Source organism: Euprymna scolopes, chromosome 43, assembly GCF_053919585.1.
Source record: "Euprymna scolopes isolate OS-2025 chromosome 43, ASM5391958v1, whole genome shotgun sequence".
NCBI classification, from domain to species: Eukaryota; Metazoa; Mollusca; class Cephalopoda; order Sepiida; family Sepiolidae; genus Euprymna; species Euprymna scolopes.
In genome coordinates, this window is record NC_136524.1 from 10,504,025 (window position 1) to 10,516,677 (window position 12,653).

The 12,653-nt window shown below is 37.3% G+C and overlaps 1 protein-coding gene across 6 annotated transcripts in view; it reads left to right on the forward strand.

The window, feature by feature from the left end:
- Window positions 1-12,653, forward strand: part of LOC145268179 (polypeptide N-acetylgalactosaminyltransferase 10-like) — a gene marked incomplete at its 3' end in the record, with an annotated part of 187,057 nt that overhangs the window by 119,744 nt on the left and 54,660 nt on the right. For all 6 annotated transcript variants that reach the window (XM_080123396.1, XM_080123398.1, XM_080123397.1 and 3 more), the window contains 1 exon segment: window positions 5,020-5,164. In XM_080123396.1, coding sequence (XP_079979522.1) covers window positions 5,020-5,164 — 145 coding nt within the window.

The following is a 12,653-nucleotide window of genomic DNA, read 5'->3' on the forward strand; positions in this document are numbered from 1 at the left end:
CTCAAAACTTTTAAAATTTAATAAAATCATCCGTGTGATGTTTCATTGTGTTCTTTCTTTTTTTTTTTTTTTGAAAAGCAATATTTCTGCATTGATAACTTTTAGTGTTTGTATTTATATTATTTGTTCGAATTTACTTTTTTCAGTTTTAGTTTGCATATATATCCTTTTGCACATATGCGTAAGGGACAAAATACATAAGAACTAAAACTGAAAAAATTAAATTCAAGCAAATAATATAAATACAAACACTAAAAGTTATCAATGCAGAAATATTGTTTTCTTTATATATATATATATATATATATATACACACACACACACACACACACTTTCGGTGGTAGTGGTAGCTGTGTACTTGCTGGTGCCCATCGTGAAAGGATGGTCTGCTCCATCACAATGACAAAACATTTTTTTTTTTTTTAACCCCCCCCCCTTGGAGTTTTGATTTACCCAAAACCACACACACCTCCAAACACCCGGGCAACGCCGGGTACCCCTCGCTAGTCTATATATATAAAAGGCAAAACTGCCGAGCGCATTTTTGTCTGTCCAGCAAAGGCTTTTTTTGCCGGTGTTCTCAGGGAGGTTACTATTTTGGAGAACTTTTTATATACTTCCTAGATTATAATATCTATGATTTGTGAACAGTCGTCGTCTCTACATTTATTTTGAGCAAGTTTTTTTTTTTTTTTTTTTTGTAAGAGGCCACTCGAGGATAAGGGTTAAAGAGTGTACAGTAGAAATTGGACAATATAGTAATTGTTAGTAAATGGAAATTTGGTAAATTTGATAACAAGTGGAACAACTCATCAAAAACTTGTTTACGTTAGACTTGAAGACAACCATATTGTAGTCAGCAGGAAAATGGAAGACAATTCCACAGGCGTACAGTTCTAAGAAAGAAGCTTTGTTCATGGAATCTACGTTTAGGTTTAGGCACAGATAAAGAGTGGGGGGAATTATTAATAGTGCTTTCAACTAAACGAGTGTTTCTTGTGAAAGTTTGGCGAGGGGGGACCATAGATTGAAGCTCAGTTGAACACTTTCTATGAAAATAACGATACAGCAGAGACAAACTCGCAACATCTCTTCTGTGAGATAGAGGTTGCAGGGAAGAGAAAAGGACATCTCCTACTAGGCTACGGTCTATTTTGAACACTATCAAGGCAGGGCAAGTCCTTTCTAGCAGCTCTTGCCCAGATGTGGAAACAGTATTCCATCCTTGAACGTACCTGGTTCTTATATAGATAGAGAATTGCATCAACAGTGAGATATCTACTAGATGGATAGAAGGATCCCACCATTTTTCCAGCGGCCTTGGCAACAGATTTGATGTACGAGTTCCATTTAAGATCAGGAGTAAAGGTCAAGCCCAAAAACTTGTCAAAACTTGAGGCCTCCTGAAGACGAGAGCCATTCATTTCAATTGATGCCAGATGTAGATCAGAACGTTGATGATGTAAAGAGAGAAGCTTGGTTTTAGATGCATTAAAAGTAACCAGCCACTCCTTTCCCCATTGTACCACATGCTCAAGATCAGAGGAGACAGAATCAGAGAGAACTTGGTCGTTTACTGTCTTGGATGTGCTACCATAGATAGTTGTGTCATCAGCATAAATGTCTACAAATGATGTAAGGATGCGATTTGGAAGATCATTAATGTAGATCAGGAAAAGAGTTGGGCCCAGGATGGATCCCTGAGGGACTCCAGCATTAATACTGAGCTTCTGATTTTTGCCCCTCAACTACTACTCTTATGAATCTATCAGAAAGAAATGATTTAATAATTGAGAAGACATTTCCAGTTATACCAAAGCTGGAGATCTTGTGAAGTAAACCATTATGCAAAGACCTTAGATATGTCAAGAGCAATTGCCCTAGAAAGGTTGCCTTCGTCGAGAGATTCGCTAATCCTATAAGCACATCTGCTGTAGATCTAGCAGAACGGAAACCATATTCTGTGTCACTAAGAAGGTTATTTTTGCTAAGATGGTTGATTACTCCTGTATTTAACAGATTCCAGCAAGTTACTCATGACACACAGGAGACTTATTGGCCTGTACTGAGAGAGGGATGAGCGATCACCTGAATTCTTAAATACAGGGCATACTGATGAGATTTTCCAGGGTGATGGGAAACAATTCTCCTTAAGACAACGTTTAAACAGTTTTGTAAGTATGGGTGCTAGTTCTGGTTGAAGTTTTTTGAGTACTATAATTGGAATGCCGTCAGGGCTAGTTGCTTTACTGGAATCAAGGTTTTTAATTAGCTTGGCAACATCACGTACATATATATGTATATCACATAGCATGTTTTCTGATACAGGAGGATATATTGGGGATTGGCGGCCTTGATCGCAAAGGATAGAATTAGCAAAGGGTAGAATTGGCAAAGAGTTTGGCTTTGTCTGATGCTGACGAGATTACCTCAGGTCCATTGATGATAGTTGGGATAGAGCACACGCTTCTGTTCAGAATTCTGTTTGCTATTTGCCAAAACTGGTGGGAACCAAGCTGCTGCTCAGCTACTTTTGACTTGACGGACTGAGCATACAACTCTCTTGCATTCTTTATTACTTTTTTACAATGGTTGCTCGCAGTCCTGAAAATGGCTTTAGTTTCCATACATCTATTACGTTGGAAACAGTGGAAAAAGTGATTTCTGTGTGCAATGGCAGCAGCATATTCTGGAGAGAACCATGGCTGGCTGTTAGTTTTTTCGAGGGTATGAAACAGTCTATACCTACAATTAACCATTCCGTCAGGTCTGATACACATCCTTTTTAAACATGGAACGCAGAGGTAGATCCGATATAAATGCAGGGAAGCTATCCCAGTCAGCATTAGTGTATCAATATACTGTACAATGGAGAGGTACGTCTGGGAACTTATTACATTTCATTTTTATCTTAATTGATACAACAGTGGTTGGAAAATCCAAGAGGAGACAGAACAGAAACTGAACATAGTTCAGGGCAAGTTTTGAGAAAAAGGTCTAGTAGGCTCGCATACTAGCCGTCATTATCGGGCACATGGGTGGGTTCGTGAACAATCTGAGTGAGGTCATAAGCAATGGAGAAATCATGACAGAACCTCCTCTCATCATCGGTCTTGTTTGAGTGGTTCAACCATTCAACGTTGTGAACATTGAAGTCTCCACATACGTGAATGTTAGCTGAAAGATAAGCAGATAGGACTTGGTCAATTTTCTCAGATATGCTTTTAAAGATAGTAACTCCGCTGTTAGGTAAGTTAGGATCTTCTCTGAAGATGTCTCTACTACATGGAAAGCCATCTTTAATATTCCATGGCGATGGCGATCTTGGGGGTCAGATTTGGAAGTTAAGTTAAAGTATCTTTTAATTGCAAACTCATCTAGGGAAATAGCCTGTTCAATGCCAGTTTCACTTAAAAATAAAAGGTCTGGTTTAGTCTTCTGTAATTGGGTTTTAACCTCTGGAAGGTTAGAACGTAGACCCCTGATGTTGGAGAAGGAGACATGGTAGTGGGGATCTACGTTGGAAGTTGAAGATCCGGGTTTAATCGTGTATTTTTTCTTGAAACTTGTCATGATGGAATTTTGGAATTTGTGGACTAGGTCGTCAGATTTGCTTAGAGCAGGACAGAGAGAGGAAACTAAGAGAGAAAAAGAAACAAAGAAATTTTTTTTTTGTAGAATATGATAAGGTAAAGCCGTAACAATTACCCACTAATATGGCATCGAGAAGCCCCACCAGAAGCTACTGCATGGTCCAGAATCCATTCACCAAATGGCAATACAGCAGCTCCAGTACTTTGCACCTGCTGATAGTACAGCCTCCTTAGTGGTTAATCCAAGGTTCGGGCCCCTGACTATCAGGTGGATAACGTCAGCCCAAAATAAAACGTTTACCTCCAGCACCCTTACTAGTGACATGGCTACAAGGATAGACATAGAAACAGTAAATTTCCATCTCTGCCGACTGTTCACGCAAAATAATGCCAACCTAGAACACAGCTTTTTCTTCTCCCTTTGTCAGAAAAATCACTCATTTAAAAAATGAGGACTGAGGGACAAATAAAGAGAAGTGAGAGTAACAGGAACTGCCTATAACGCATCCGCAATTTTTCGTATAAATAAAGCGAAACTGAATCGAATCAAATCATCTCGCTGGTCTTTGTGGCTGGCACGTCTTCGCAATCAGCTTTAATCAATGTGGAGAATACCCTTCATATCAGACAATTGCTATTCATCTGAGACACTGCCAGAGCTCCCCCTCTTGGGGAGGGGAGGGGGCGTCTGGTTTTACCCAACATTGTGGTAAGCAAATATGGCAGGAAGATGAAAGCTTAACTGGCTGTAGGCCAGTTTAGCTTTCATATTTTTGCTGTACGGTTTACATCGATAATATTTCAACGCTTTACACTTCCGCTCCCCTCATTGCGTAGCAGTAACATGTTATGTTTTCTTTCACTTTCTTTTCCGCCTTCACATCACGTGTTCAGGTTCGAACCACCCTGCCTACTAACACTTTTTTTGTTTTTTCAAACACCCGGGCAATGCCGGGCACCCCTGCTAGTATATACATAATTACATAACATTCTAATGCTAACATGCCTGCAGTTGACTACTAATGGGCCATTTTGACTCCCAAAACCACAAACATATTAACTAGTAACCAGATACCCTGCTCTAGATGTATCGCCTTTACTGTTGATTAAAGCAGTGTACCTGTTGAGGTGCAGGATGAACTTTTTTGATACTGCCTAATTTTCCATGTCAGAGCATCCATTTGTTGAAGAAACTACAACTACTTATAGAGAATACAGGGATATTTTTTTAGATTGATGCGATTTGGCAGGCCTTTGCTTATTTTGAATTTTTACTATATCTAATTGGCATTTTCCTAGTTGATAAAATGCAAATTTTTACTATTTTTATTTTTTTGTATATTTTTTTTTTTTATGTATGGTTGTGCATTATTGATAACATTTTTCTTTCTTTTAAAATTTTTCTAATTTAATTTTATTTTTTCAGGGCCTGGTGAACAAGGTTCTGCTGTAATACTTACTCCCGAAGAAGAAAAACAAAAAGATGTTTTATATAAAACAAATGGTTTTAACGCATTTGTCAGTGACAAGATATCATTACAAAGATCTCTAAAAGATATACGACATCCAGAGTATGTAGTATCCTTTACATATATCTATGTTTATTGATCCACCGACTTAGTCGGATTTGGACCTTAGAATTCACCCATCTCCATTCACCCATTTGTTTAAAAAAATTCTTAATAACTACTCATTACACTTTTCTGAAATTTTGCATAAAGTTGCAACTAGGCAATGTAACATTCTCGGATTTTTAATAAAAATTTTGGTTGTATCCCTAGAGGGTAAAAAGTGGTCAAAATAGCCAAAAATTGCACTTTTCAGCACATAGAATCTTTTCTGACTATCAGATTTTGCTGAAAATAACCCAAAAGCAAGACCACATGATGTACATTTGAAAACATAATATTTAACCCTGGGAAAATTTTGGTTGCTTACGAGGGGTGTGCAATAAGTAATGCCCCTGACCCACTTCCCATCAGTAGAGCAACGAAACGTGGCACAGCTATTAGTCTTCCTCTACATAGGAACCACCCAGAGTTATGCATTTCTCTCATCGTTTGATGCAGCTCTGGAGACCGATTTTGTAGAACACCTCAGGTTGGTCTACCAACCACGACGTGACTTCAGAAATCAAGGCTACATCATCTGAGAAACGCTTTCCTTTCAAAAACAACTTCATGGCTGGGAAGAGGTGAAAGTCAGAGGGTGCAAGGTCAGGAGAGTAGGGAGAATGGGGTAGGATTTCATAACCACACGCCCGTGCTTCTGATCTGGCGACATGCAAGTTGTGGACCGGAGCGTTGTCCTACAAGAGGAGGGTACCTTTGCTAATCTTGCCCTGCCTCTTGATTTTGATAGCTTTCCTTAATTTCCTCAAAAGTGAAGCATAATAGGCTCCTGTAATTGTGGTACCCTTTGCCAGGAAATCTATCATCACTGGTCACAGAAGACTGTGAGCAAGACCTTGCCAGCGGAGGGCTGCACCCTTGCCTTCTTTGGAGGTGGTGAATCTAAGTGCTTCCACTGAATTGACTGGGCTTTGGTCTCTGGATGGATCCAGTTTTCATCCTGTGTAATCAGTCTTTTGAAAAACTTTGACTCATCTTCTTGGCCCATCTCCAAATTCATCCTCGAGCACTCGACGCATTCTCGCTTCTGGAATAGTGTGAGCAACCTGGGAATCCATCTGGCAGACACCTTATGCATATGCAAATGGTCATGAATGATAGTTTCCACAGACCCTGTACTAATCTTGACATCTTGGGCTATTTGGCGAATAGTAATGCACTGATCTTCCAAAATGGCAGCCTCAACTTGACGGACAGATGCCTCATCAATGGCAGAAGGTGGGGGGGCGACCAGGTCTGGGAGCTGTTTCTACAGACTTCCAGCATGTTTGAATTTACGATGCCAGCGTTTTACAAGGTCATATGATGGGGCATTATTACCATAAGTTTCTTTCATTTCATCAAAAATCTCCTGTGGTGTGCGTCCTTTCAAATACAAAAACCGGATCACTGCTCGACATTCAACAGGCTCCATTTCACACCTGACTCAGTTGAAACACCTGTAAAACAGAAACAACAATTAGTTCATAGCTGTAATTTGCCACATAACCCGTAGAGATATAAATCATTGCACATGCAAAATTTCAGCTAGATCAGACAACTGGAAATGGGTCAGGGACATTACTTATTGCACGGCTCTCGTACACAGTGGTCAACAGGGGTAAAAATGGTGATTTTTTTTTTTGCTCAAAATGTACAAAAATAGCACATTTTAGGACATAGAATCTTTTCCAACCATTAGATTTTGTTGAAAATTACCCAAAAGAAAAACCATGTAAATATACATCTGGAAACATAATATTTGACCCTGGGAAAATTCTGGTTGCTTCCACAGGGGGCCCAAAGGGGTAAAAATAGCACTTTTCAGTACATAGAATATTTTCCAACCATTAAATTTCACTGAAAATTACCCAAAAACAACCACATGGATATACATCTGGAAACATAATATTTTATCCTAGGGAAATTTCTTTTTTTTTTTTTTATATAGCCATCACCACTTATCAAGGCCAAGAGGCCACTCGAGGATATGGGTTAAAGTGTGTACAGTAGAAATTGGACAATATAGTAACCGTTAGTAATAGAGATTCGGTAAATTTGTTAACTTATATGGAACAGCTCATCAAAAACTTGTTTACGTTAGACTTGAAGACAACCATATTGTTGTAGTCAGCTGGAAAGCAGAAAAACAGAAGACAATTCCACAGGCATGCATTTCTAGGAAAGAAGCTTTGCTCATGGAATCTACATTTAGGTTTAGGCACAGATAAAGAGTGGGGGAAACTAGTGATAGTGTTTTCTGCTAGACGGGTGTTTCTTGTGAAAGTTTTGTGAGGGGGGACCAAAGAATGGAGCTCAGCCGAGAACCTGCCATGAAAATAACGATAAAGCAAACTCGCAACATCTCTTCTGTGAGAAAGAGGTTACAGGGAAGAGAAAAGGACATCCCCCACATGGCTACGAAGTCTATTTTGAACTCTATCAAGGCAGGATAAGTCCTTTCTAGCAGCTCCTGCCCAGATGTGGCAACTACTCCATCCTTGAACGTACCTGGTTCTTATATAGATGGAGAATTACATCAGCAATGAGATCTCTACTGGATCGATAGAAAGATCCCACCATTTTTCCAGCGGCCTTGGCAATGGATTTGATGTATGTGTTCCATTTAAGATCAGGAGTAAAGGTCAAGCCCAAAAGCTTGTCAAAACTTGAGGCCTCCTCAAGACGAGAGCCATTCATTTCAATTGATGCCAGATGTGGATCAGAACGTTGATGATGTAAAGAGAGATGCTTGGTTTTAGATGCATTAAAAGTAACCAGCCACTCCTTTCCCCATTGTACCACATGCTCAAGATCAGAGGAGACAGAATCAGAGAGAACTTTGTCATTTACTGTCTTAGATGTGCTACCATAGATAGTAGTGTCATCAGCAAAAATGTCTACGAATGATGTAAGGATGCGATTTGGAAGATCATTAATGTAGATCAGGAAGAGAGTTGGGCCTAGGATGGACCTCTGAGGGACTCCAGCATTTATACTGAGAGCTTCTGATTTCTGCCTATCAACCACTATTATGAACCTATCAGAGATAAATTATTTAATAATTGAGAAGACATTTCCAGCTATACTGTAGCTAGAGATCTTGTGAAGTAAACCTTTATGCCATACTCTATCAAAGGCTTTAGATATGTCAAGAGCAATTGCCCTAGAAAGGTTGCCTCTGTCGAGAGATTCACTAATCCTATGAGATATAACTGTAAGCACATCTGCTGTAGATCTAGTAGAACGGGAACTATATTGCGTGTCACTAAGAAGGTTATTTTTGCTAAGATGGTTGATTACTTCTGTATTTAACACAGATTCCAGCAAGTTACTCATGACGCACAGGAAACTTATTGTAAGGATGGTGCAAGTTTTGTCATTAGGATGTCAAAAGGGGTAAAAAAAAAATATATTTTTTTTTAATTTGGATTTTTTTAAATCCAAATAAAAAATTCTGGTTTATTTGTTTCTCTGTCTCAGATAAAATTTTTAGGCTATTTAACTTTGAGTGTTAAGTTTTTATTTTATTTTTTAAAAATATTGTTCCTATTTACTTGCCTCCCCATAAGGGAAGCGTTGGACACAGGCTCAGTTATTAATGTGGGGAAAATCTAGCTCCCAAAAAAGGGCACTCTGAATAGGAACAAAAATAAAAATTGCCTCAGTCTAGAAGGATATTATATTCTATGTTGAATTTGAATGAAAATTGTTCTTTTGGCACTTATGCAACATTGGATTTTTTTTTTTTTTTCAATTTTAAACATTTTTTGAATTGAAGCATCATTGAATTTTTTTTTTCAAACAATTTAATGGAAAGAAGTCGTCGTAAGAGAAAAATAGAATTTTAATAAAAAATTGTTTGAATTAAAGTAAAACTATAACAAAATATAGTTTTAAATATTGTCACTGTTGAATTAGGTTGAAAAGATGCGTCCCCTATCAGCTGTTCAATGAAACCCAACAAAACAAAATAGCCCTGCTTGTATAATGCATAAGTGCCTTATATTTTGACACCATAAATGTTTTTACAGTTTTATTTTGCTAAAATAGATGTTATTTAGTGCTTTTGCATTTAACGACCCACGCTATTTGTTAAATAGTATTTACAAGTTGAATTCAAGTTTTATTATATAATTTTATTAAATTGTTTTCTTAAATATTTGGCCTTGAAATAGAATAGAAATGATGATGAACGTTGACAATGAGATTTTTTGTGTGATGTGATGCACACAAAAAATTTATAAAACGTTTGTGAATGTTAAACTGACTTATAATGATGACATATTTATTCCTTTACTTTTTTGATACTTACGCAAAGTAGTTACCATGCTGAAATAATATTATTTAGAAACCCATTTTAATATAGAGAGGTGTTTTGTAATTATTCTGTACTTTCACCTAACAATTTAATAAACAAAAAATACTGTAAAAACTTGAATTTAACTTTAAAATACTATAAAATGTTTCATGGTATCTTCCTTGCATACGCACATTTTTTCTTGATTTAGTATTTTGAATATAATTTTGTATATTTTTCTATGAAGCCTCCAGATGTTTTATGATTTTTAGACATACTTTCCAGTATATATTTATATATTTTCCCTGCTTTATAATGTTTTCAAATAATAAGACTAAGAATAATTGTTATTTTGTTGGATTCTGGTAATTCTCAAATTTTAAATATTAGTATTAGATGGTGACATTTTTGCACAGTGAACGGACTTATTCATAGAAATCAGAAAGTTGTCAAATGGATACATTCTTCAGTTAATTTGACACAAATCATTCAGTTTCCAAAAATTTTTATGTGCAAAAAATTTCACAATATTTTGTTCAACAACTAGATACTTTGAGAGTCAAAGTTTATAGACTAATTAGAAAAAGAGCAAAATTAAGAAACCTTGCTGAAATTAAAGAACAATAAAAATAGGAATTTCTTGTTCAATGTAAAACCTGATTCATAAAAATCTCAGTATTTTTAGATTATGATTGCTACTTTCCCACCCTCTTGATGTGGTTGATAATAATTCATAGCTTATATTCTTCAGTCATGATGTTCCTTTCAAAGTCATATATAAAAAGTGTAAATACAATACTGCATTTTTTATTGATGGAATTTAGTTTTATGTACTTGAAAACATCATTGCAATCTGTATAAAATTTTATTTAATTTGATATACACCCAGCCATATTTTATTAATACTTTCTATGAATCATATCATGGTAGCCATTTTGGATTTTTCAGTTGCCACCTTGGAGTTTTCATGGTGTGATGATGACAAATGGTAATGTCCATCAGAATAATACTTCACTTAATGATAAAGCCTCACCCACCATTTTTCTTAGTTGTTTTTACAATGTTTCTACTTAGTCATTAAAATGAAATTGAAATCTGCTAATTAGTATGCAAGTTACCAAGAGAGATGGTCATAAATAAAGCTGGAAAATAACTGGAAATGTTTTCTCAATCATTAAATCATTTCTCTCCGATAGGCTCATAAGAGTAGTGGTAGATGGACAAAAATCGGAGGCCTGCAATATAAATGCTGGAGTCCCTGAGGGGTCAATCCTGGGCCCAACTTTCTTCCTGATCTACATCAATGACCTCCCTAAACACATACTTAAATCATTCGTTGACATCTATGCTGATGACACGACCATCTACGGCAACACATCAAAGGCTGTAAATGACAAAGTTCTCTCTGATTCTCTCTCCTCTGATCTCGAGCGCATGGTTCAGTGGGGGGAGATGTGGCTGGTTACCTTTAATGCATCCAAAACAAAACTCCTATCCTTACATCATCAACGCTCTGATCCCCATCTGGCATCAATTGTGATGAATGGCTCTCGTTTGGGTGAGGCCCCGTGTTTTGACAAGCTTCTGGGTTTGACCTTTACTCCTGATCTGAAATGGAACACGTACATCAAGTCTGTTGCCAAGGTCGCTGGAAAGATGGTGGGATCCTTCTACCGCTTCAGAAGATATCTCACTACTGATGCAATTCTCTATCTATATAAAAGCCAAGTACGTCCAAGGATGGAATACTGTTGCCATATCTAGGCAGGAGCTGCTAAAAACAGCCTATCCTGCCTTGACAGAGTACAAAATAGACTTTGTGGCTTAGTGGGGGATGCCCTTTTCTCTACCCTGCAGCCTCTCTCCCACAGAAGAGACATTGCGAGCCTATCCTTGTTTTATCATTATTTCCATGGCAGGGGCTCGTCTGAACTCCAATCTCTGGTCCCCCCTCGCCAATCTTTCACGAAAAACACCCGTCTAGCTGAATCCACTGTGAAAAACTTCCCCCACTCTATATCTGTGCCTAAATCAAAACGTAGATTCCATGAACAAAGCTTCTTTCTTAGAACTGCACGCCTGTGGAACTCTGTTCTGTCTGCCTGCTTCCCTCCGGACTACAACTTGGATGTCTTCAAGTCCAATGTTAACAAATTCCTAATGAACCACTGCCTTAATTAAACACTTCAACAAATCTTCACACTAACGTAATGTACTTGCAATAACCCTTATCCCTGAGTGGCTTCCGGGCCTTGATAAGTGGTGATCACTGTGTAAAAAAAAAAAAAGAAAAAAAAAGCCAACTGAAACTTGATGTATTATGATAATGTTCAAAATTTCATCATAATACCTTAAAAAGATCTGAAGATACAGTTTTTTAAAAATGAGTTAGTCTGTAAATTGTACAAATTTCCTACTATTTTCAGTCACAAGTTTATATGCATTTGAATAGGACTGACATAAGACAAAATGTCCAGTGAGCCACACATTTTTTGATACTTTGAATGGTCATAACTCCAGTTCTAATGGTCCGATTTTAAAAAACTAAAGATAATTTCTTTGTTTTTATGCTCTTTCTATTTGAATTTGAGTGTAAAGAAAAAGGTCTGATATTGCTACTAGGTAATACCAGTGGGGCTGCCAAGGCATTTTTGCCGTCCAAATCGCTCTTCCTCTATAGTGCTGGCCTTTCAAATCCTACTTTCCTGACTTTGTGTCACATCTACCCGTCAAGGGGGCTGGAATAAACATACAGATTGTGTTGAATCTGAATTTGACCTCTGACACTTCAGCTGATTACTACATATTCAAAGTTAAATCTGAAAGGTCATGACATTTTAGTTGATATAATTCGGTCACGAATCATGTGTGTATGTTTCTGGGAAAATATCTTGATACAAAACCTGTTTAAAGTCTCATTTATTTTAATGACATTTTCCCCATGTATTCTACGTTAAAGCGTGTGTGCATTTGTGTTAAAACGCCTATGCACTTTTATTTTTAAAACCTGTCTTTTAAATAGTTAATTTCAGCATTTCATGGTATAATAGATATAGATATGATGGATTTTAAAAAGTTGTTTTTGTTTTTCTGCTTCTTTCTCCCTTATTGCGCCACTGTCTCTCTCTCTCTCTCTCTCTCTCTCTCTCT